The sequence below is a fragment of the Eleutherodactylus coqui genome, chromosome 1, assembly GCF_035609145.1.
Source record: "Eleutherodactylus coqui strain aEleCoq1 chromosome 1, aEleCoq1.hap1, whole genome shotgun sequence".
NCBI lineage: Eukaryota > Metazoa > Chordata > Amphibia > Anura > Eleutherodactylidae > Eleutherodactylus > Eleutherodactylus coqui.
In genome coordinates, this window is record NC_089837.1 from 217,492,389 (window position 1) to 217,518,555 (window position 26,167).

Sequence of the window (26,167 nt, forward strand, 5' to 3'; positions counted from 1 at the left end):
ATAGGTTGAGTAGCCATTACCACCTTATTCTGCCCTTCGTTTCTGATGTTTCCCACATCACTATTCAAAGATGACTGCCTTATTCCTAATGATATGCAGCTTAAAACTACATTTACCACAATTCTCTGCTCTGTACTTCCTGTGTGTGTCCCCACTAAGCGCTGCCCTGCTATTGGTCAGCAATGTGGTCCTTTGAGCTGAAGAAACGAAAAGCCGTCCCTGGTCATTCATACTGTAGAGTTGGAATACCTACAGGTCATATCCAGGGCAACTTGTGAGTAAACACTTCTGAAGATCCAATGGGAAGGTAATGGTTTATAGAACTACAGACACAAAATGCAGAGCAGACAGAACCACATTGCAAACTTTAGTAACTTTTGATTAGCAAATTTGACAGCAACTTTGCATAAGCAGAATACCCCTTTAAGATTGCTCTGATTTGAAATCAGAATTTAAGTGCAAGTCATGTCAATCATAAAATAATTCAGCTAGCATTGATTTTTATCTGTCTGTCTGTCACGTGGATTTGTTACATGAAACAAATACTATATATATATATATATATATATATATATATATAATTTTAAAAAAGCAACACAAATTAAATAGTCTCAAATGTGTAACCAAAAATGTTTTAACTCAAAAAGTCTCTGAATTCTTAAATATGAGTAGATTAGGAATAAATATAATATTGTCTGTGTATTGATGCCTATTTGATGGCATAATATAAAGATTGAAGAGATGGGTCTTACTAGATAATAGGTCAATTAGTATTACAGCTCTATGGAAAATGGAGCCAAACAGGTGTGTGTATGCGCTCTCAGGGCCCTTTTACATGGAGTGATTATAGTATACTCTAGTAATTATATTAGGAAATTATAGTACCAGTGTTTCTAGTGGCACAATGCGCTGTACAGCTGTGATATATGCACGTCACACACACACAGCACTGCTACATACATTGCTCATCCCATACAATAGGGATCAGAAGCAGCACAGGAATGGAGATGAAGGACATGTGATGATGTCACCATCATGTGATGACGTCATCAAAGGTCCTGCATCCTTGTGCAGATTACTGGCGGACTACTAACCACCTGTGATCTCTGTTGCTATGGAATACTAATAAACACCTAGCCAGACAGCAGCCATGTGTGTACAGGACCTATGATGATGTCACAGTCATGTGATCAGGGGCAGTGCATGTAACTCCCTCTCTGGGGATGAAGTGCCTTTGATAACATCACAATCATGTGATCAGAGGTGGAGCATGTAAGTCACTCACAAACCCACTTACTTACTCACTCACGCACGCACGGACGGAAAGGTCATCATTAGTAGTGTGATTATCACTGGTGATAGACCACATGGCTGCTGTGGAGCTCGTGGGGTAGGAAGGGTCCAGGATTAAATACCCCTGATAACCCCACTCACTGGGCCCTGGCTCCTGAACCCTGGCCAGCAGTAGAACGATAATTACTTCTACAGTCTAGCACCACTTTCGTCCCTCTGGCTCTGATACAGTGTACTGTGAGAGCAGGAGGAAGAGGGACAAGTCGGGTTGTACATAGAGAGAAGCATCAGACAACAGGAGCAATTATGGTTCTACTGCTGACCAGCGTACATGGGGCACTAATAGTAAATGAAATAACAGAAGGAGCATAGGGGGCACTATTAGTATTTAGGACTTTTCTAACGAAACTAGTGGACCCAGGTGAACGCGCCATATGCATAATTTACTAACAAAGTGCCAGAAGAACTAATCTGATCCTAAAAGCTCCATTCACTGACAAAACATAACTTGTATTAAAACATAAAAAAATCAAAAGGAAACAACACAAATTACCAACCATTAATGTTTTAAAAACACTAGCTGGCAGTAGAGCAAAGCAGATGAGGAGGAGAAAACACCTTTCATAAACAAAAATGCTAAAATAACCAGCTTGTTCTAGTAAAGAGATAAATGCCCAGGCATTACTAACAGCTGTGGGTATTATAGGGTATTGCTACACTGCCTACCAGCAAATTAAAGTAAAGATTACCCCCACTTACTCCCTGATGAAGCTGGGGCCCAATTCTGAGTTTCGTAATGGGTCCCCATGAGTTCTATGCATGCCCCTTAGGAACTCGCTACATATGTCGCATGAACACCCAAAACATGAACAAGATATGGATTCAGGCATCCGCACACCTCCAGTTGGAAGGGGATTTCGGCATCCGCACACCTACAGATAGGAGGGGATTCAGGCATCCACACACCGACAGATGGGAGTGGATTCAGGTGTCCGCACACCTATGGATGGGAGTGGATTCAGGTGTCCGCACACCTATGGATGGGAGTGGATTCAGGTGTCCGCACACCCATGGATGGAAGTGGATTCAGGCATCCGCATACCTACACTCTTCACACACCTACAGACAAATGGGATTCCAATCTAGGCAAGCACTAGCAGAACATGTAGGCAAGCACTAGCAGAACATAGAGCCTAGATTCAACCAGGAATGGGTATCACCGAGTTAAATATACTTACACCATGGTTGATTGGCCAACTAGGGGACACATCTCCCTGTCAACCAATGAGTCCATACACCACAGCAGATGTTATGACAGAGTGGAGAGGAAGGCCCCAGAGAGATATTTCCAACAAACCATGGGGAACGTTTTCAGTGACAGGTAATAGACAAACAGCAGAGAAACCATAGCCATGTAGACCCGGCTGATCTAATGATGTCAGCCTGGTTCCACTACCTGTTGTGGGTGACACAACTTAACCCTATGTCTTTCTTTAATAGTGCTGCCCAATGTATTGTACACTGCTCTACAGTATATTAATTGTTTATGACTAATGATCTGTATAAAGCTACAGTAATTTAGGTCCACAAATGGTTCCTTACCTTGTACCAAAGCTTGACAATATCTGAATACAGGTTGGAATAAAGTACTTTCGACTTAGGATGCAAGTTTGCTTTATACCTGTGACATTGACTTTCTAGTTGCCACAAAGGCATAAATAGGCAATTTCTCTCTGTCTCAATGTTTTTGAATAAATGTTAACTATCTTCTTCGTGGATGCATGCAGGAATTGATCACTGCAAACATCTTCCATTATACTGCAGGAAAGTCTCATTTTGTGACTTGGAATTTATATTGAAGTAATGTGTGACAAAGAGTATAAAGACACATTCACGTTACATTGGGGGAAACTTGTCACTACAACCGCTGATAGTTTGCTAAATTTAGAGGAAGCTCTGTGGCCCGATGTCATGTTGTGATGCGTGTGATTGTCTGTGTAGCTCATTCTTTAAAAAAATAATGGGAAACAGCAACATGGTGTATTGGAATAAAACAACACCGTACCAATGTACTGTACAGCAATAGTTACCTTTCTTTTAGGGACTTTAACTATTTTCATGTTCAGATCATAATGCTAAAATGTGAATAATAAATCCTAACAAGATGCCATAGACATCTGATAGATCTATTTAGTATAGAAGTTTTGTTTCAATGTGTTAAATATTTTTTTTGTCTCTTTCTGCAGATTTTCCAGATTGCTTATATTATCATTAAAGCTGCCAACTCTCCACGACCTGGAAACTGGATATTAGAAAGATCTCTGGATGGTATTACTTATAAACCATGGCAGTACTATGCCATCACTGACGGCGAATGTTTGACCCGGTATAATATTATTCCCCGACCTGGCATCCCCTCATACACGCAGGACGATGAAGTTATTTGTACATCTCATTATTCAAAGATTCACCCACTTGAAAATGGAGAGGTAAATTGTGCAATGAAGCAATTGTAAAGACTTGACAGCGCCAAAAGCTGACTTAACCGTGCTCTAACTGACAGGTTTTATTTCCCTGACAGCAGCACACTGCAGGCTGACAGTGCTCTCTGATTGCCTGTAACATAGCAGGGGAGAGGGTTGAATTGGGAAATGCATTTACATTTCCAGAGAGTAATGTTTCAGCACAAAGAAGACAGATAGAGAAGCAAAGGTGACAGAAAGATGCACCCAGAAGTTTAAAGTTGAGGAAGAAAATTCATTACATTATGCAGAAATGCCAGCAATGGCAGAAGGGTTTTGTGATTGTTTAATAGGCTTCAGCTAAATATATTTACTTTGTATACTAATGAGACTAGTACATGCATTCATATTTCTAAACATTGCATTGCCCAGTTCTCAGATATGGCTAAAAGTGAAACAGAATTAAAATACTTGAAAATAACAACATCATGCAAAATAGATTATATACAGAAAATGAATGCAAAGAGAAAACTATAAACAGAGGACACCAATGTTCAATGCATTGTTATTTCATGTTTGTACTAAAGCTTTCTAAGATAATTCACATCAGTGTGTAGGTAGGGTTGCCACCCGGCTGGTAATTCACTGGCCTGGCCGGTATTTTTTTTTTTACCGGCCATATTACAGGCCGGTATTTTTGAATACCAGCCCCGACCGCCCATCTGACACCGAGGCTGGTATTCTCAGTGATTCCCAACCGGGGTGCCACAGCTCGCCATTGGTAATCACACTGGGGGGGTCTAATACTCTCCTATCGCCAGCGTTCCAGTGCACTTGCGGATCCCCGTCTCTCCTGCAGGCTGCCACGATGTCCTCCGTGCTGGCAGAGCATTTCTTTCTGGAAATTCCCCGCCTCCAGCAAAGATAATGCAATGGAGTCGGTCACGTGTTCTTTCTGCCGGCGGTGCGGAGAATGGTCCGTACCTGCAGTGCGGCCGTCTTATCCTGCAGGAAGACGGGGGCATCGGCGCCTGGATGCACCCGTGGGACTAAGCCCTGAGAGTAGATTTCCCCCCAAAATAAATAAAAAATAGTGTCAGAATTGTAGGTTTTTGACAGTTCGTCTCTTAAAAATGTAATAAAAAACAATCAAAATTTTTTTCTCTACCCCAAAATGGTACCAAGGAAAACCTCATCCTACCCTGCAAAAACAAGGCCTCACACAGTGTCGCAGATTAAAAAATATTAAAATTATGGCTTTCTAAAAATTGGCCCAATAAAAGGGAGGCCACCAAAAACCACATGTTGCTCCTTCACTTCTACTGCTTGAATTATGTTACACATTAGTGCCACATATGGGTATTTCTGAATAGTGCAGATTCAGGATAATAAATATTAAATGGAGTAATTTATAGGGGTTTCTAATATGTAGGCCTCTCAATGTCGTTTCAGAACTGCATTGGTTCCTTAAAAATTAATTTTGGATATATCAACCCCATAGTGACCACCACACAGTGTTTTTACATCCTGGCCTGCTGGGCTTTAATCCCCGAGAACATGAAAACATGCTTCCTGTGGGTATTAAAACCCTGCAGGCTCGGAACGTGACAGCTTTATGCTGTTGGTTACCGGAGGTAGCGAACATCCTAGAGCTGTTATCGCAGGCCGCTGGACCCCTCCCTGGTCATGCGATCGCCGTTACATCAAGGGCAGAGGGACAGAAGGCCCGAGAGATTTGAAAACTCCCAGATAGTTTAAGTAGCCGAAAGCAGGAAGCTGTCACCAGGAGCTGCAGTATGCGGTTCCCAGTCACATGATTGCCGCTATCCAATAAATAACAGCGATCATGTAAAAAACATTTTTTTTAAAGTTTAAAAAGTGTAAACAGAAAAATAGTTTGTTTTATCTTCCCTCATGGATCAAATCCGTGAGGAGAGATAAAATTATGTACCTTAGGACCCCAGATTTATCCACGGACTTTACACTGGCTTGTGCGCACGCGCCCACCACCAATATGGCAGACGCATGCGCAAAAGCCGCCGATTGCCGGGGGAATTTAAAATCTCCCCCCACCTAGCTAGTAAATATAGCCGAGAGCCTGGAGATCTCAAGGGGTCCTGCAGTACGCGGTTATTGGTCACGTGTTCGCCATTATCCAATGAGTAACAGTGATAAAACTGTGAAACGAGGTGAAATTACTTACCAAAGGCCTCCACCGATGTCCCTCAATAGGATCCTTATCCATGGACCCTTCCCTAGCTATGGCACATGCGCCCATTGCCATAATAGCGGATGCAAGCTCACAATCTGGGGAGGGCCCAAAAAATTTAAAATCTTCCTGCTCCTGGCTACTAAAGGTAGCTGAGAGCTTGGGCAGTGACCAAAGTCCGCGATGATCAGTTTCCGGTCACGTTATCGCCGTTATCCAATGGACAATTGCGTTCATGTAAAAGTTAATAGACAGTTAAAGTGTAATGCTCTGTTTGGTTCGGGCCCTGTTGTGCATCCAGACAGAAGATTCGGGTCACAAGGGGTATGTTTCTGAATACAGGACAAACAGGGGTATCTATTTTGGGGTGAAAGTCTTCATTCATGTGTGTGCTGTAGAAAAAAAACTGTTTTTAAAATGAAACATTTGCCAAAAAAACAAAAATCGTAATTTTTTCCTTCTGCATTGCTTCAATTCATTCAAAAACTGTGGGGTCAAAATATGCAGTACACCTCTAGATGAATCTGATAGGGGTCTAGTTTTCAAAATGTGGTCATTTGTAAGTGTTTTCCATCATTTTGGCCACTCAAGAGCTCTACAAGTGTGCAATGAGGCCTAAATCACCTTCAGGCAAAATGTCTGTTCTGAAAACCACCGGCTACTCCTTTCGGTTTGTTCATATAAGATTAGGGCCACAACGGGTATGTTTCTGAACATAGGACAAACAGGGGGCATCCATTATGGGGTGCAAATCCTCATTTTCATGTGCACTATAGAAAAAATCCTGTCTTTAAAATTACATATTTGCAAAAATATGAAATTTTATTTTTTCTCCTCTAAATTGCATTAATTCTTGAAAAAAACTGTCGGGTAAAAATACTTATGACCCCCCTTAGTGAATACATTAAGGGGTGTAGTTTTAAAATAGGGGCATTTGCAGGGGTATCTATCATTCTGACACCTATAAGCCTTTGCAATCCTGGCTTGGTATAGGAAAACAAAGTGTTCCTCAAAACGTTAATAATTAATGTTAAATTTGTATGTCTCCTGTAAGGGCTCAGTCACACAGGCATTTTTATGTGTGTATATTACCTGCGTTTGCGAACTGCATCTATATAGAACCAATGCTCTTCAATGACAGCGGTCAGATGCCCGATATGTACCTGCACACAAAAATGTGCAGTGGTAAATATAGGGCAGCGGATTTTAAAACGCAGGTAACAGCGTCATCTATCTATTTTGGATGTGAAACCAAGGTTTCAACTTGTGCTCAATGGGGCCAGCGGCAGCAGTGCTGACCCTGTTTAGAACATTTTTTCAAAATTTTTGGAAAATTTGCCAAATGAAGGAGCCAGTTACACCTGTGGAGGACACCGATGAGAGAGCCACTCACACAACCTCCTATAGAGAGGAGGGGCTGCTTGGTGTATACTCCTGCACAGAGTAGACACAAAGTGTCAGACCATCCTGATACAAGTAGTGCACCATGCAAACAAGCAACCTATTAATGATGCCATAATAGTTCGGTGGGTTGCCCTACACCTTAAAAAGTGAACTACATGGGGGGCGTGGCCTAGCCTGAGGAGAAAGCAGTCGCATAACTAAAGAGCTCCTGTAACCAAAGACGGATATTCGGATCTACGCCGTTCTCTGAGCCTCCATCGCACTGCTCAACATCAGCATTAGCTGCTCCACAGGCCAGGGAACAAGAAGAAGGGTCTTGGAAGCAATTCGGACAACTTAAAAGATCGGGGCCTACCTGCAGGGGTGAAGCCGGGACCTCGAGTCAGAGGCCGAGGCGGACCGGAAGTTCCGCGTCTTCACTGCTCCCAGAAGGACTCCGCTTGCACTGCCGCCGGATCGGGCACCGGAACTCCACTAAATTAAGGTCGGTTAGGAGGGGGAGTGTGGTGCGCTGAATGGCGGGAATAGGACAGCGGAGCGGCGGCCCGACCCGGACCCCCCCGCCTTTCCTCCCGAGTGCAAGAGAGCGGGAAGAGCATATGCAGGCAGACCTGCAGCAGTGATCCTGGGACTGATATATATGGAGTATCCTAACTCCTAGGACACAGATCAGAACACAACATACAGCCTGAGGCGCTTGGGCACACAGTCACCCTCGGTGCAACACAGAGTGCCCCCCCCTGCCGACCCTCGACCCCATACCAGTAACACAGCAAGGAGAACTTTCCTTTTTCCCCCTCCACTGGCACTTGGACTGAATAACTAGCTGCACAGTGAGAGGTTTCAGCCCAAAGAGACAGATCCTGGTGGGAGATTTTAGGCTCTGGACTGCAACACTGCAACCTTCAGTTTCTCAAGGACCTATTGCGACATAGGTGTTTTGGAGTCTTCAGGCTGAGCCTACCTAGTAAAGTCCTAGATGCTTGCACACCACTTAATTGTTGCACCTTACCCCTCCTCTGACCCCCCACTCCTTCGCCACTAATAGAGAGGGGAGAGAGAGCACAAAAACTGACCAGAGCTTAACAAACGCAGGCACAGCCTGAATTTTTTCCAGGTACTCCGAAGGGAGCACTGATCATCTTCATTCTCAGACCCCTTGGAACAGCCCCTTCTACCCGCCCCTCCCCCCCTTCCTGCTTTCCCGCCCTCCATATAAAGAGAGCCTCCTACCAATTAACCCACACCTAACTGAAACAACACAGGCTTAGCCTGAATTTTTTCTCGCATCAAAAGCTCAGTGTTGGGGGGGCGTGGCCTAACCTGCATAGTGTGAAGACGCACTGAAACTGGGCTCCCGAGCCATAGAAGCTTCACAGCCTCTATTAACATCCCTAAACGGGCAGTTTCACTCCACACCAGCTGGAACAACTGAGCTGCAGTGCAGGGACCGTTTGGAGTGGTCTCCCAATGAAATCGGAGAGGTTGAGGGGTTGAGGCCGTACACCAGCACGGAGTCGCGGCCTAAATTTTCGAGAGAGGATCGCGCACAGGAACGCGTCAGAAGAACCGGAACACAGAGCGGACTTACCCCAGGGAGCCCCCGATATCCGGGCACTGGGTGAGGGAAGAGGCTGCAGTGAATCGCAGAGCTAGCAAGATGGAGTTCACTGAGCCAGCATAGACGGCCCCGCAGCAGCATCCGGTGCAGAAGAGATCTATAAACCACCACCAGAACAGTGAGTAACGGAGCCCCCAGAAAGCCCTCTCACAATCCATTAAGAGCCGCAGGAACAAACGTGCATCTCCGCACCTCTCACTTCCCTGAACAGCTTAAAAAGGGCTACCTTCCCGCCTGAACTCTCCGCCATCCCCCCCCCCCCCCCCAGGCCCCGAGTTCGAGGGGGAGCACAGAGGCAAAGTAAAGAAAAGGCACACATACGAAGCTGCTGAAACAGCCCAACAGACAGACAGACTGAACTGTGTACAAGGGCATAGCCCTAATATTTCCGGAGCTGGCTTGCCCGGCTCCATAGAAAACATAATTTTTTCTTGAAGGCAACAGATCTTCTGCAAATATAATTTTTTGGGAACTTGTGACCAAAGTTCGCTCCAACTACAAAATTTCAATTTTTAAGGGTAAGACCTGTCTGCAGAGAAACATGACTGCTGACAACTGAGCTTCCGTGCAATGGAGCTTACCCGGACCGACAGCAGCAGCAAATAGATGCGGAGGATGGTGAAAACAATGAAGGAGAAGGGCAGAGAACACACTGGAACCCCTCGGCCGGCCAGGAATCAAGCAGACATGCAAAGGTATTTAAAAGAGAGGGCTACCCGCTCCCCCTATTCAGCCAGCAAGGGGGCGCCGAGCCAAGATGCGGCTACTACAGCTGGAGAGGAGCGAGAAGATGACTCTTACTCAGAAGGGGAAGAGAGCGATAGAATCTCAAAAGGATTCATGAAAGATCTACTAGCCAAAACTAAGCGCCCTGTGCTTGCAGAACTAATAGAGATAAAAGAGGAAGTTAAAAGCATGGGAAAGAGAGTGGAGGATTTGGAGACCTCTACTTCCTCTATCACCTCACACTCCCTAGAGATGGCCCAGATGCTAAATGAACATCATGCCTATTTAAACAAAATGCTTCTCTCACAAGAGGACCTTGAAAACAGAAATAGGCGCAATAATATCAGGATAAAAAACCTCCTTGAGTCCTGGGCATCGGAGGCCCTCCCTAAAATTGCGAAAGAGATCTTTACCTCACTCCTAGGCTCAGAGAAAGCCAACGCAATGATAATTGAGCGCATTCATAGAGCGCTTCGTCCACCCCCAGCACACTCCGAACCCCCAAGAGACATTATCTGTAAGCTTCTCTCCTTCCAAGATGCAGCGGCAGTTCTTAATGCCGCGAGAAACTACCAGAACCTGCAGTATGGTAATATAACAATACAAATATTCCAGGATCTTGTCCCCTCTACCCTTTCAAAACGCCGCCTACTCCGCCCACTAACAGACGCCCTTCGATCAAAAGAAATAAGATACACATGGCTCTTTCCTTTTGGCATAGGGTTTACTTATAAAGAAAAAAGGTACAACATCCGCACACCAGAGGATCTAAAGAACTGTTGGCTTCACTTGGGACTTGATCCAATAGAAATACCAAACTGGATGCCATTCCCAGAGCCACCCTCATTCTCGCAGCTTTTGACATCAGACACCTGGCAACTCGTGGGACCTGCCAAATCCCCTAAAAGCAAAAAAAAAGAAGAGCAAGGAAGACATAAGCAGAAGCGGAACCTGAAACCAATGCCAAACATGGTTTGGGAAAATCCATATCCGTACCTGAGAACCCGCTGGTTACTGTTGTCGTAGCAACACTGCTACCCACATCCCAGTTATAATGTTGAAGGACTTTGATCCTCCTATTACTAAGTCGGTTTCGTTAGCGCCTGCACTTACCAGGCCCACTTTGATACGTTGATACGTTGAAACTCTAACTAATATCCTGTTGATATTATTGTTCCCCCCCCCCCCCCACCCTACACTCAGGGTGACCCACCGAGCGGAAATATCCCAATTGCTGGACAGCCAGCTTGGTGGAAACCTGAGGATTAACACAGACTTTTGCCTAACTCTACTCTCTACCCAACAACTCTCTCCACCCTCTGTGTCTCTCCCCACCACCTCCAACTTCCCTGATCCTTTCTAACACCCAAGGATCTCTATATCTACAGACTCTCTGGTGTGATCTCATACAAAGCGCTCCTAAAGGCATAGTATAAATCTGTCTAACTGTTTGCTTGTCTTCAAATTTAGTCGGCTCATCGGAGGGGGGGGGGGGGACCTCTCTTACTGACTGACAGAAAACTCCAATGGCAGACATCCGGATTACTACATTCAACATACGAGGTTTGAACTCTCCCCTTAAGAGGCACAACCTCGCCCTCCTGCTGAGAAGGTATGGCACGAAAGTACTTTTTTTACAGGAGACATATTTTAAAGGTAATAGGTGTCTGCCTCTACCAGGCAAGCACTTTCCTCAAGCCTTCCACAACACACACCCTACTTCGGCATCAAAAGGGGTCTCCATACTTTTGCATAAATCTCTGGTTTTTAAATGCGAGGCACAATATGCAGATGGTGAAGGCAGGGTCTTGTTCCTCAGGGGATCGATTAAAAACGCCAAAGTGACACTGGCGAATTTATATGCTCCCAATACTGATCAGGTATCATGGCTAATTAAGCAGCTGGAGGTACTTGGGAGTTTCGCCTCAGGTCAGGTTATTGTGGGAGGCGACTGGAATCTGACCCTTAACCCATTGCTGGATTCCTTGGGGGGCAGGTCCCAGGTCTCACAGAGGAAACTGAGGGCACTGAGCAGACACCTCCAAAAATTAAATGTAATAGACACCTGGCGACACCTCTATGCGTCCTCTAAGGACTTCACATATTATTCCACAGTGCATTCCTCTTATCAGAGGTTGGACTACTTCTGCGTCTCCTCCAGCCTCCTGTCCTCCCTAAAGAGTGCCACCATAGAGCCCATGACGATATCTGATCTATCCAAGAAAGCCCGAAAGAGTGGAGATGGCGCCTTAACGACTCATTACTAGATACATCAGAAAATCAAACACTAATAGCAGAGTCACTCCAAGAATACTTCCAGCTTAACAATAACGGTGAAACAAGAACCCCGATAGTGTGGGAAGCCCACAAAGCGTTTGTAAGAGGCCGTCTTATCGACTTAGGTACAAGAGCCAAAAAACAGCAACAAAAAGAAATCGATGAGAAACTCACACAAATAGCGGGCCTCGAACAAGTAGCTAAAAGCTCCCAAAATAAAGATAATTTAGAAGAATTAACAGGCCTGCGAAGAGAGCTACGAAATTTCCTAGAGTCGAGATTTAACAAGAAACACCTCTATTTAAAACATACCCTCTACGCACATGGAAATAGAGGGAGTAAATTCGTGACAGCCCTAATAAAAAAAATCCGCAGCAGAAATCATATAAATTCAATAAAAACCCAATCAGGGGACATGGCGTCCTCCTCGACGGGAATTGCGAGGGAGTTTCACCAATTTTACTCGTCACTCTACGACCTACAGGGACAAAACCCCAACACAGACCCACAGCAAACTAAAGCACAAATGAATGCATTCCTAGACTCAGTTCATCTACCTAGACTGGGATTGGAGAGCGCTCACTCTCTCCTGACCCCAATAACCCAACAGGAAATTGAGGATACAATAGATTCCTGTGCACAGGGAAAAAGCCCTGGCCCAGACGGCCTCACCTTGACTTACTTTAAAACTTTTAAATCTATCCTAATCCCACAGTTAGCAAACCTATTTAACGCATTACTACAGGGGGAACCCCTCCCTAAACAGGCATTGGAAGCTCAGATTACGCTAATATGCAAAGAAGGCAAGGCTCCCCAAGAGTGTAGTAGCTATAGACCAATTTCCCTGATAAATCTGGACCTGAAATTATGGGCCAAGCTGATATCCAAACGTCTGGAAGACTACATACCCTCGCTAATTAATAGCGAACAAGCAGGCTTTGTGAAGGGAAGGGAAGGTCGCTATAACTGCTACTGTTTGCTACACGCAATGAGATATGCACGAACTCAGAATATCCCAATGGTCATCGCTAGCACTGACGCTGAAAAAGCGTTTGATAGGGTTAGCTGGATATAGATGGAGGCGGTATTGGAAAAGTTCGGCCTTCCTGAACCCTTCATCAGAGCCATATTCTCCCTATACTCCAATCCATATGCCAGAATTAAGACCAATGAAATACTATCAGCCCCAGTAGACATATATAATGGGACTCGTCAGGGCTGCCCACTATCCCCTACTCTCTTTATCTTAACCCTCGAACCTCTCCTACAGAGCATTAGGCAAGACCCAAATATACACGGCTTAAAGTGTGGCCAAAACACCCTCTCGACCGCAGCATTCGCAGATGATATAGCGATAGTCATCACCGAGCCAGAAAAAAGTCTGCCCAATTTGATCACGCAATTAAAAGATTTTGGGAGAATATCAAACTTTAAAATCAACTTCTCCAAGTCCACCATCTTAAATATCTCAGTACCGGAATTGATCTACCACAATTTAAAATCTCACTCCCCCTTCACATGGTCCAACTCAGCAATAGATTATCTTGGCATTAAACTTACCAAAAAAACCGAACACCTCTACTCCTATAACTTTAAGCCTCTCATATCACACATAAAAAGCAAGTTATCCGCTTTTGATCTCCCTTTTTTATCGTGGTTCGGTAGAAAAAACATTATAAAATCATACGTGTTACCAATAATCTTGTACAAAATACACATGATACCAATTCCTCTACCTAGAACTTTCTTTGAAAGCATAAGGAGAGCTTTCTCCAGCTATGTTTGGAGGCAGAGGAGACTGCGCTTAGCATATAGTCTGATGGTAAAGCGACGATCGTAAGGAGGAATTGACTTACCCTGTATAAGGGGATACCATAGGGCAACCCAGTTAAGCTATTGGATGGAGTTGGCCCACCCAATGAAAGATTGCCTGCTATTTAACCTGGCAGAGAAATCACACAGTCCATCAATAATGGAGGACTTGTGGTACCCTACGAAATCCAAATACAAAGCAACAAGCTTCAATCCCTTCCTTGGAGGCCCCTGCGAGGCCTGGGACGACCTTAGGGATTCCCTAGCCCCTACACCCTCCCCGCTTTCCCCACTGAGAACCTTGTATAAGTTGATAGGGGTCCCCCTAGACCCCTCAACGGAGAGTCTATGGAAAAGCTTCTCCACAAGGAAGGTGGAGGAGATACAATTTCAAGCTCACAAAAAACCTGAAGAGATCCTCCAGAACCTACTTCCCAATCACAAATTCTCCTACCTACAGACAGCCCACATAATCGGCTCAATAGGGAAATTTCTGAATACGTACAAGTCTACAAGACCTAAAACCCCTTTTGAAAAGATCCTGGGCGAGGGGTCCACCATACAAAGAAAAATCTCTAATCTAAGGAGAAAGTTTATCTCCCCAGCCACGGCCACCAAGACTGCATTCTTAGTATCATGGGAAAAAGAACTAAATATATCACTTTCCCCAGTGGAAGTAAAAACTATATTAAACACAGCATTTGGCCTTTCCCCATGTGTATTAATGCAAGAATGCCATTACAAGCTCTTGGTTCGGTGGTATAAAACCCCTCAATGGTTGGCCGCTTATGAACTAGCCACCCAAGACAAATGCTGGGGGTGCAAACAGGGAGTAGGTTCATACCTCCACATATGGTGGGAATGCCCTCTTATTATCCCATTCTGGAAAGAAGTAGAAAAGACATTAAAAGGTATGGCCCCAAACTTAAAACTCAGCGCTGACCTAATCTTTCTTTGGAGACCCTCTGCAGTCTTCCATCCTCTGAGGAACAAGCTAGTTGCCCTAACCATTGATGCAGCAAAGGCTCTGATCCCCTTTCGTGGCTAAAGGAGTCCCCGCCCTCACTGAATCAGTGGAGGGAAAAAGTTGACCTAATCTGCAACATAGAAGAATTAGCAAGCTGGGGAAGAGGAAAACATGACGAATTTATCCAGAGGTGGAGCCCGTGGAAGGCCCTGGTGTGGAGTGATTGATGAGGGACATATGAAGATGGTTTGTGCCGTACCTTCTCAGAGGCACCCGCCCCCCCGGAGGGGTCACCCCATACACATAAAGATGAACTAACATAAGCAAACAAACCAAATTACACCTACAGAGAGATCTGATATACAGAAGAGATGATATGATTGCCGAGCCAAGACTGCTTACAGGAAGTACCGAGAGCCTCATAAAACAGACAACCGAGCAAACTCGGATGCCAATCACCCCACTCCTCCCATATCCCTTACCCTCTCCTATTTACCCAATCCCCGTTGTCCCCCCCACTCCCACATACCCTCCCCCCACTGTCTTGTCTAACAACCTAATATGCACCAAGAACTATATACGAAAGACATTAGAATACCCGGCGTAAGGGTAAAAGATGGTGCTAAACAATATGCTTATTCACAGTTGTTAAGTGTTATGGCTGCCACACAGCCCCTACTCCAATGGGACTAGGTTTCAAACTATTAATATATGCCAAGACAAATGTATGTTTATATAATGCAACAAAAAACAAATAAAACTGATTTAAAAAAAAAAAAAAGTGAACTACATTGGTACTGTCACCCTGGGCTCCCCCGATGCTTAACCCCTTCCCACTCCAGGATGTACATTTACATCCTGGAGCGTCAGAGTATGTATGCAGGGAGGTCGCGGGGCAATCTCTCTGCATAGAGCGTGGGCGTCAGCTGTTTAGTACAGCTGACACCCGCAGGCAATAGCCACGATCGGCCGATCGTGGCTATTAACCCTTTAAATGCTGCTGTTAATTCTGACAGTGGCATTTAAAGCCCCCAAACGATGTTCGGGGGTCCCGTACGGCCCCCCTCGCGGTGAGATCCGGGGAGCCGTGCAGGTGTCATGGCTGCCGGCGGCCTTCTAAAAGGCCCCAGGGCTGCCTTGAGAGACTGCCTATCAAGCCATCCCTGTGGAGTGGCTTGATAGGCTGCCTGTCAGAATGCAGTATGATGTAATGCTATAGCAATAAAAACCGCAATAAAAGCGATCAAAAAGTCATACATATTCCGAATTAGTACTAGCGGAAACTACAGGACATTCCACAAAAATGAACCATTGCTGAACTACGTCGACGGAAAAATAAAAAAGTTATTGCGTGCACAAGATGACGGCAGAAAATAATTGAAAAAAATTAAATGTCTTTGAAAAAAAAAAGAGTAGTATAGTAAAAAAAAAACTATACAAGTTTGGTATCGTAGCAATCGTACCGACCCATAGAATAAAGTTATGTTGTTTTTGTTGCAGTTTGTGCGCCGTAGAAACAAGATGCACTGAAAGATGGCGGAATGTCGTTGTTTTTTTTTCATTTTACTCCACTTAGAATTTTTTTTTAAGTTTTTCAGTACATTATTTGGTACATTAAATAGCACCATTGAAACGTATAACTCTTCCTTAAAAAGCAAGCCCTAATACAGCGACGTCGATGGATAAATAAAGGAGTTATGATTTTTTTAAGGGGGGGGAGGAGGAAAAAACGAAAATGGGGGGGGGGGGGGGGGGGAGGGCCGCGTCATGAAGGGGTTAAAGCCACACTGCATGTGAATAATACATAATAAATGCAAGGTATTGGCTGGATTTTGGCCAAAATACTTGAGCTCACAAGCCAATCATCAAGGCTCCTCGTGTTTTGTGACTCCCTACACTAATATAAATGTATCACAGAAAGGAAAATATAAAAATAAACAATCACTGAAAATTTAGAATTTTTTTTCAATAATAAATGCAAAACGTATAAACCAAAATTCACCACTAAAATAAAGAACAATATGTCATGGAAAAAAAAAACAATCTCAGAGTCACTTGCATAAGTCTAAGCATTCCACTTAAAGTGACACATGTCAGATTTGAATATGCAGTATACTCCAATACTGCTCCTCTGAAGCTCTACCTTATTCCTTCTGACAAGTCTAGAATTAAAAGAAGCTGACTTAACAAAATAGGAATTTGTCTGTAGGCAAATAAGGCTAATTATAGAGCAAGTCATAACCAGTGATGAAATGATGTGAGCCAATCTATATTTGTGGTCAAGTTTAGATATGGTAGTTACTTATTTCAAAGTGGTTAGATCAGTGGTGAATTAAGTAGACCATATTCCTTGGTCTGAAGTAGTTCCCCAAGCATGAGCCATCCTACCACACTGCCTTGTCATGTCTTGTCTATAACAACACCACTTTTATGTGCTAGCATTGTCAAGTGGGTGATATCATTGCCCTTATCTAGGGACTGTGTCCTTATACACACTGACAGTGATTAAGCATCACTGACAATATAAGCGTATTTAGGAGCACTTTTTGGCAAGAGGAATGAGAACACCCAGTTGTCAATTAAGCTATGGCTACATGGAGACTTTTTGTATGTTTTTTTGAGGAATACAAGTATTTACACTGACCAACATGTCAAAAGAGGTAAGAGCTAGAGATGAGCGAGCGTACTTGGTAAGGACAGATACTCGAGGGAGTATCGTCCTTACCGAGTACCTACCTGCATGCCCGCAAAGATTCAGGTGCTGGCATGGGTGAGCGCTGTGTTGCGGGAGTGAGCAGGAGCGAGAGAGAGATCTCCCTTCAGACCCCCCCCCCCCCCCCCCCCCCCGGGCGCTCTCCCCCGCTGGCACCCGAATCTTTCCGGGCGAACAGACAGGTACTCGGTAAAGACGATACTCTGTCCTTACCGAGTATGCTCGCTCATCTCTAGTAAGAGCTCTTTTATAAATCCAGTGACTCGCAGATGTTGTCTTTTCTGATTATAGACATTTTCTTTCCTTTTCTTCTGCATTCAGCCCAGACCACCATGACGACTTGTCCTAAGAACGGCAGTGTTTGAGACATCTTTGGCCAAATAAATTCTGACCACAGAATGAAACCGGCTCCTAAATTAAAGGGGTATTTCTGGAATATTATAAAAATGATGAATTCAGATGCTTGTCTATTTCTGGTGCTCTCATTTATTTCAATGAGAACTCCAGAGATTGCCATGTGCTTGAATTCAGAAATTTTTGGCACTGACATTGAAAGGAATGGAGCAGTGGCCGAGCATGTGTACTGGTGCTCCATTCATTTTATTAGTCTGTCAGGGTATATAGGACTGGGGATATAGTACTGCCGTTCTGGCGATTTGTAGGGGCTATAGTGTTTGGACACTCACCAATCAGCTAGTTATCCCCTAACCTGTGCATAGGGGATAACGTGACTTTATTATACCATCCCTTTAATGCCAATCTTAGAATAAATACAGATAGCCGAATAAGTAAAGACCCAAGACAAAAACCTCTTACAAAATACAGACCTCAGACCAACAAACTATTCCAATCACCAAGCCAGATCCTCTAAACAAATAGGCCCCAGAACCACCAGCCTTCCAAGCAGGCCTCCTAAATAAATACAGACCCCAGACCAGAACCACTAAATAAATTGAAATCCCACTACAAACTCCCTAAATTTAGACCCTAGGTCCCCCTAAAGTCATGCACCACAGGTCAGATCCCAAAAACTTACATACAGTGGCTTACACTGCCCTCCTCTGTGGAGTCTTTGCTTTAAGCCTTGCGCACATATGGTCATGTGACTATATCTGACCTTCTACACTAACAGGCCTGGCACACATTTGCTGCGGGACCTACATAGATATGGTCATGTGACTTTATATTTGCAGATCCTGAAGACGTGTACCTTTAGGGATCACTGTATGTTGAAGATTTGTCAAGCTTTTTTTAATGGTTTACAGAAAACTGCAACAAAAGCTCATTGTGCATCATTTCTTTAGGCCCTTTGGACATTCATGGATCCCTCTGAAGAGTGTAGTTTAGACAACTGACAAGAAGACAATTATTTCAACTCCCCATGATAATTAAATTTTCTTTTAATCCTTCACCAACTTCATATGCTATAATAAAAATAGTACTTTACAATATTTATTTAGCTCATTTATATATTTTAAGTTCACACTAGCGTTGTCATTTCTGTCTTGAGAACAGCAAAACAGAAAGCAAACATTTCCGTTACAAGCCCATAGAAATGTATCAAAATGGAATGTTTTCCGTTTCTATCCATTTCTGCATTTTCTGTCTCCATTCCATTTTTTACATTGCATCAAAAGCATAGACTGTTGTTTCCAGCCTAGGAAATGGAATAGAAGCCAATGGTACGATGTATTTAAACAGTCAGTTGAAGTCTGCCTCATGTCTGCAATCTAAAGTGATCTCAAGAGGCCATAAGAGATTAATTGACATAATCTCTCAGTAATGGTTCAATCCTGACTTTTAACACAGAAAACAGACTTAAGCCTAAATAATACAATATCCAATCTAACAGAACTGCCATAAGATAATGCAGATGGAATGAAGTAAAACAGCAATATTACATAATATGTCCTGGATTGTGAAATTCCAGCTCAGTCTCAGTGACACAGGGGTGATGCGTTGGCATTGTACCGGAACAATAATACTTCAATACCAGATGGGAAACCCAATCTGTTAACGCCTAGGTAATTGTGGGGCAATGACAGTATCATCACGTTAACATTAGAGAAAACATGATTTTAGACATTTAAAGACTGGAGCTATTTTCACTCACACCAATGTACAATTAAATGTAGATATGGATTCTTGGTCCTGTCACCTCAGTCGATATTATTTGTGTAGTTTGTCACTGTGCTGAAACTAGTTCATGATGTACAAAATGACACAATACACACATATCTTGATTGCTTGAAAGGGATACATGATGATGTAGAATCGATGGACTTGATGCATTCAGTTCATGACGATGAATACATTACAGTCATGTTGTTTGAATTTAACAACTTCTATTATTTATTTCACCACTTTCAGCTGCTTGCACACATTCACCCTTTAGTTTCCCTAGAATATTTTACAGAAATAACACGAGCTTTACTACTCACGTTATGCATTTATAACAAAGATCACATGATAAAAAAGTGTATTGATTAATATCATTAGCATTTATATTAAAATTAGAAATTATTTTTCAGTTTAATATACCATGATGCCATATGTGCTGTGGAACAAGTAGGCGCTATACAAATAAAGATTATTATTATTATATGCCATAGTAAAGGGGCTTTCCAGGCAGCACTGTCAGTGCTAGGGTACACCAGGATCGGAGCAGAAGCTGCTGCTCCGACGTCTGTTTTGTGGCTGGCGCTTGTAATTTCAGGCACAGCACTCATTGAAATCAATGGGAGATACGCTTGTAATTGCAGACACAGCTCCCTTTGATTTCATTGAAAGCCGTGCCTGCAATTACAAGCGCCATCCACTCCAAAGGGATTGGAGCTGCGGCTTTTGCATCAACCCTGTTGTATCCGGCACTGACAGACGGTTCTGACTTAAAAACACTCTTTAGGGGATAACATATACCGTCCTACCAAATAATAAACACACAAGAGCCAATTTAGATCTATGTAGAGAAGTTTTTAGGTAAGAAGTCTATAAAATAATTATGTTTTCTGAAACTTAATCATTCATATGATGTAAATTCATGGTGATTTCTGTGGCAAAATCTTCACAATTTTATCATGCTACATAGTAGGAAAATCTTTTGTATAATTTATATGGTGCAGATTTTTTCCACATGCTTCCTGAAATGTATGCGAATAGAGAAGATGGAAAAATATCTCTGCAGCGCCACCTTTAAATCATTGTGACTTTCTACCAAGTCTTAACAATGATTGGAAATAAGAAGACGAGAATCATGCACATGCAGCTGTTTCGGGGGGCTTGCCCCCTCATCGGTGTGCAGCAGGCTTCTGGCTTAGTTCGTGAGAAGCCTGTGATGTGGGTCAGGAGGAGTGTCATGTCTTCTTAAGAAGAGCACCCAAAAAGTGTGTGGGGAGACCTAGGGGGTGAGTGGGTCTGGGGATGGTTTAGTCTCTCCCCAAGAAGAGCACCCAAAAGGGGTGTGGGGACACCTATAAAATGGGTGAGGAGACTTATAAGGCAATACTAGCTCCTCTGGGTAATTTATTAAATAAACATACTGAAATATCCATGTTTAGTCCCATTTACACACAGAGATAATCTTTCAAACAATTGAAAAATTGAAAGTTTTAGCAATCTTTTTGCATAAAATGTTAATGGCCAGTAATGCCCATTAACACTTTATCATCTTCATTTGCATGTAAAAGGGCCTCCAGGAGCTGTTTGCAGAGCCCAGCTAATCACATGCCCAGCTGTGCGCACAGCTGCATTGTTCTTCACACGGCTCCCAGCAGAATACAATGTAATCTCCCAAATCCTGTGGAGAACAAAGCATTTGGTCTGTTGAGAGATACTTTATCTGTCTGTGGCTAAATGATAGATTTTAAGTCCACCTTAAAATCATCGTTTAGATGAAAAGTGCACAACGGCAGCGTTTACACGTAACGATTCATTTTTGGTTGTTTGAACGAATTGTGAGCAATAATCGTCACGTGTAAATGGGCCTTTACACTCTTATATCAGTACAAATACACCTATATCCTGGTAACTGAATTGATAACCAGTTCTACGTGATTCGACCACATGAACTATATCTTTAGTTTATTCTAAGTTCAAAGCCTTACTTTTGGAAAATTATTTACATTGAGCAAACAGTCATATATATATGGCTTATATTTCAGTATAATAGGATCTACTATCATAAAAAATATCTGTTATGTTAGCCAGGAAGAACAGATGGAGTCATTTCTAACAGTGTAGAAAAATAAAGCTGAAAGCTATTGCAATTTGTCATTCTAGCATGCATTTGGAAGAGAAAGGTGACACAGGCAAGTAACGGGATAATGTTGAACAGAGGTCCCATTAAGTACTGAGCTGAAGGGTATAGTTGTCAATGACACAACAATATTTGCTAAACAGTTCATTAGGCTGACATTTCCCCAAACTCTTTGGGGAATGAAAGAGGAAGAGTGTGACAAGTGCAACCCATGACATTTCACCAGAAATTTAAAACATGGCATTTGAATCAGATCTGCACTAGAGATGAGCGAACACCAAAATGTTCGGGTGTTCGTTATTCGTAACGAACTTCCCGTGATGCTCGAGGGTTCGTTTCGAACAACGAACCCCATTGAAGTCAATGGGCGACCAGAACATTTTTGTATTTCGCCGATGCTCGCTAAGGTTTTCATGTGTGAAAATCTGGGCAATTCAGGAAAGTGATGGGAATGACACAGTGACGGATAGGGCAGGCGAGGGGCTACATGTTGGGCTGCATCTCAAGTTCCCAGGTCCCACTATTAAGCCACAATACCGGCAAGAGTGGGCCCCCCCCCCTCCCAACAACTTTTACTTCTGAAAAGCCCTCATTAGCATGGCATACCTTTGCTAAGCACCACACTACCTCCAACAAAGCACAATCACTGCCTGCATGACACTCCACTGACACTTCTCCTGGGTTACATGCTGCCCAACCGCCCCCCCTCCCCCCCACAGCGCACACCAAAGTGTCCCTGCGCAGCCTTCAGCTGCCCTCATGCCACACCACGCTCATGTCTATTTAGAATTGCGTCTGCCATGACGAGGGACCGCAGGCACACACTGCAGAGGTTGGCACGGCTAGGCAGCGACTCTCTTTAAAAGTGGCGGAGCGATAGCCCACAATGCTGTACAGAAGCAATGAGAAATAGAATCCTGTGCCACCGCCATCAGGAGCTGCACACGTGGGCATAGCAATGGGGAACCTATGTGCCACACACTATTCATTCTGTCAAGGTGTCTGCATGCCCCAGTCAGACCGGGCTTTTTAATTCATAGACACAGGCAGGTACAACTCCCTATTGTGAAGTCCCTGTCGACCCACAGCATGGGTGGCTCCCTGGAACCCACTGGCGGTACACAGAAATATCCCATTGCATTGCCCAACACAGCTGAGGTAGTAATGTCGTGCTTAATGCAGGTGGGCTTCGGCCCACACTGCATGCCCCAGTCTGACTGGGGTTCTTTATAAGTGTACAGATGTAGTAAAAACTCCGTGTGCACCTACAGCATGGGTGGGTGCCAGGAAGCCACCGGCGGTACATAGAAATATCCCATTGCATTGCCCAACACAGCTGAGGTAGTAATGTTGTGCTTAACCCTTTCCAATCCAATTTGTATATGGTTTTCCTAGGGGGCTTACTCTTTTTCTGCTGTTATACAACGGCGCTATATGCTGGCTAAAGCCAGTACTGCATGAGCTGACACGTAGGATAGGCTCCGACAGCAGAGAGGCTGGCAATATACAGTAAGAGAACCCCGACGGACGTCTACCAACAACGGAGCTGTACAGCCTTAAACCCTAATGTCTTCACAGGTCACACAGTGGACTGGAAAGGGTTAATGCAGGTGGGCTTCGGCCCACACTGCATGCCCCAGTCAGACTGGGGTTCTTTACAAGTGGACACATGTAGGTTTAACTCCCTGTGGACCCACTGCCTGGGTGGGTGCCAGGAAGCCACCGGCGGTACATAGAAATATCCCATTGCATTGCCCAACACAGCTGAGGTAGTAATGTCGTGCGTAATGCAGGTGGGCTTCGGCCCACACTGCATGCCCCAGTTAGACTGGGGTTCTTTACAAGTGGACACATGTAGGTTTAACTCCCTGTGGACCCACTGCCTGGGTGGGTGCCAGGAAGCCACCGGCGGTACATAGAAATATCCCATTGCATTGCCCAACACAGCTGAGGTAGTAATGTCGTGCGTAATGCAGGTGGGCTTCGGCCCACACTGCATGCCCCAGTCAGACTGGGGTTCTTTACAAGTGGACACATGTAGGTTTAACTCCCTGTGGACCCACTGCCTGGGTGGGTGCCAGGAAGCCACCGGCGGTACATAGAAATATCCCATTGCATTGCCCAACACAGCTGAGGTAGTAATGTCGTGCGTAATACAGGTGGGCTTCGGCCCACACTGCATGCCCCAGTCAGACGGGTTCTTTAGAAGTGTACAGAAGTATTAAAAACTCAGTGTGCACCTACAGCATGGGTGGCTCCCTGGAACCCACCGGCGGTACACAAAAATATCCCATTGCATTGCCCAACACAGCTGAGGTAACGTCAGCTGTAATGCAGGTGGGCTAAAAATTTATTTGATTACACTGTAGGCGAGGGCCCACAAAAATTGCTGTATCAACAGTACTAATGTACATCCCAAAAATTGGCCATGGCCAGCCAAGAGGGCAGGTGAAACCCATTAATCGCTTTGGTTAATGTGGCTTAAGTGGTAACTAGGCCTGGAGGCAGCCCAGTGTAACGAAAAATTGGTTCAAGTTAAAGTTCCAATACTTTTAAGCGCATTGAAACTTATAAAAATTGTTCAGAAAAATTATTTGAGTGAGCCTTGTGGCCCTAAGAAAAATTGCCCGTTCAGCGTGATTACGTGAGGTTTCAGGAGGAGGAGCAGGAGGAGGAGGAGGAGGAATATTAGACACAGATTGATGAAGCAGAAATGTCCCCGTTTTGGATGGTGAGAGAGAACGTAGCTTCCATCCGCGGGTGCAGCCTACGTATTGCTTACGTATCGCTGCTGTCCGCTGGTGGAGAACAGAAGTCTGGCGAAATCCAGCCTTTGTTCATCTTGATGAGTGTTAGCCTGTCGGCACTGTCGGTTGACAAGCGGCTACGCTTATCTGTGATGATTCCCCCAGCCGCACTAAACACCCTCTCCGACAACACGCTAGCCGCAGGACAAGCAAGCACCTCAAGGGCATACAGGGCTAGTTCAGGCCACGTGTCCAGCTTCGACACCCAGTAGTTGTAGGGGGCAGAGGCGTCACCGAGGATGGTCGTGCGATCCGCTACGTACTCCCTCACCATCCTTTTGCAGTGCTCCCGCCGACTCAGCCGTGACTGGGGAGCGGTGACACAGTCTTGGTGGGGAGCCATAAAGCTGGCCAGGCCCTTAAAGACTGTTGCACTGCCTGGGATGTACATGCTGCTCGATCTACGCACATCCCCTGCAACATGGCCCTCGGAACTGCGCCTTCTGCCACTAGCGCTGTCGGCTGGGAATTTTACCATCAGCTTGTCCGCAAGGGTCCTGTGGTATAGCAACACTCTCGAACCCCTTTCCTCTTCGGGAATCAGAGTGGGCAGGTTCTCCTTATACCGTGGATCGAGCAGTGTGTACACCCAGTAATCCGTAGTGGCCAGAATGCGTGCAACGCGAGGGTCACGAGAAAGGCATCCTAACATGAAGTCAGCCATGTGTGCCAGGGTACCTGTACGCAACACATGGCTGTCTTCACTAGGAAGATCACTTTCAGGATCCTCCTCCTCCTCCTCCTCCTCAGGCCATACACGCTGAAAGGATGACAGGCAATCAGCCGGTGTACCGTCAGCAGCGGGCCAAGCTGTCTCTTCCCCCTCCTCCTCATCCTCCTCATGCTCCTCCTCCTCCTCCTGTACGCGCTGAGAAATAGACAGGAGGGTGCCCTGACTATCCAGCGGCATACTGTCTTCCCCCGCCCCCGTTTCCGAGCGCAAAGCAGCTGCCTTTATGGTTTGCAGGGAATTTCTCAAGATGCATAGCAGAGGAATGGTGACGCTAATGATTGTAGCATCGCCGCTCACCACCTGGGTAGACTCCTCAAAATTACCAAGGACATGGCAGATGTCTGCCAACCAGGCCCACTCTTCTGAAAGGAATTGAGGAGGCTGACTCCCACTGCGCCGCCCATGTTGGAGTTGGTATTCGACTATAGCTCTACGCTGTTCATAGAGCCTGGCCAACATGTGGAGCGTAGAGTTCCACCGTGTGGGCACGTCGCACAGCAGTCGGTGCACTGGCAGCTTAAAGTGATGTTGCAGGGTGCGCAGGGTGGCAGCGTCCGTGTGGGACTTGCGGAAATGTGCGCAGAGCCGGCGCGCCTTTACGAGCAGGTCTGACAAGCGTGGGTAGCTTTTCAGAAAGCGCTGAACCACCAAATTAAAGACGTGGGCCAGGCATGGCACGTGCGTGAGGCTGCCGAGCTGCAGAGCCGCCACCAGGTTACGGCCGTTGTCACACACGACCATGCCCGGTTGGAGGCTCAGCGGCGCAAGCCAGCGGTCGGTCTGCTGTGTCAGACCCTGCAGCAGTTCGTGGGCCGTGTGCCTCTTATCGCCTAAGCTGAGTAGTTTCAGCACGGCCTGCTGACGCTTGCCCACCGCTGTGCTGCCACA

The 26,167-nt window shown here is 45.0% G+C and overlaps 1 protein-coding gene across 7 annotated transcripts in view; it reads left to right on the forward strand.

Annotated features, from left to right (window-relative positions):
* Positions 1-26,167, forward strand: part of LAMA2 (laminin subunit alpha 2) — an 834,596-nt gene that overhangs the window by 223,943 nt on the left and 584,486 nt on the right. For all 7 annotated transcript variants that reach the window (XM_066605535.1, XM_066605537.1, XM_066605536.1 and 4 more), the window contains exon 4: positions 3,540-3,782. In XM_066605535.1, coding sequence (XP_066461632.1) covers positions 3,540-3,782 — 243 coding nt within the window. The remainder of the gene's footprint in view (positions 1-3,539; positions 3,783-26,167) is intronic.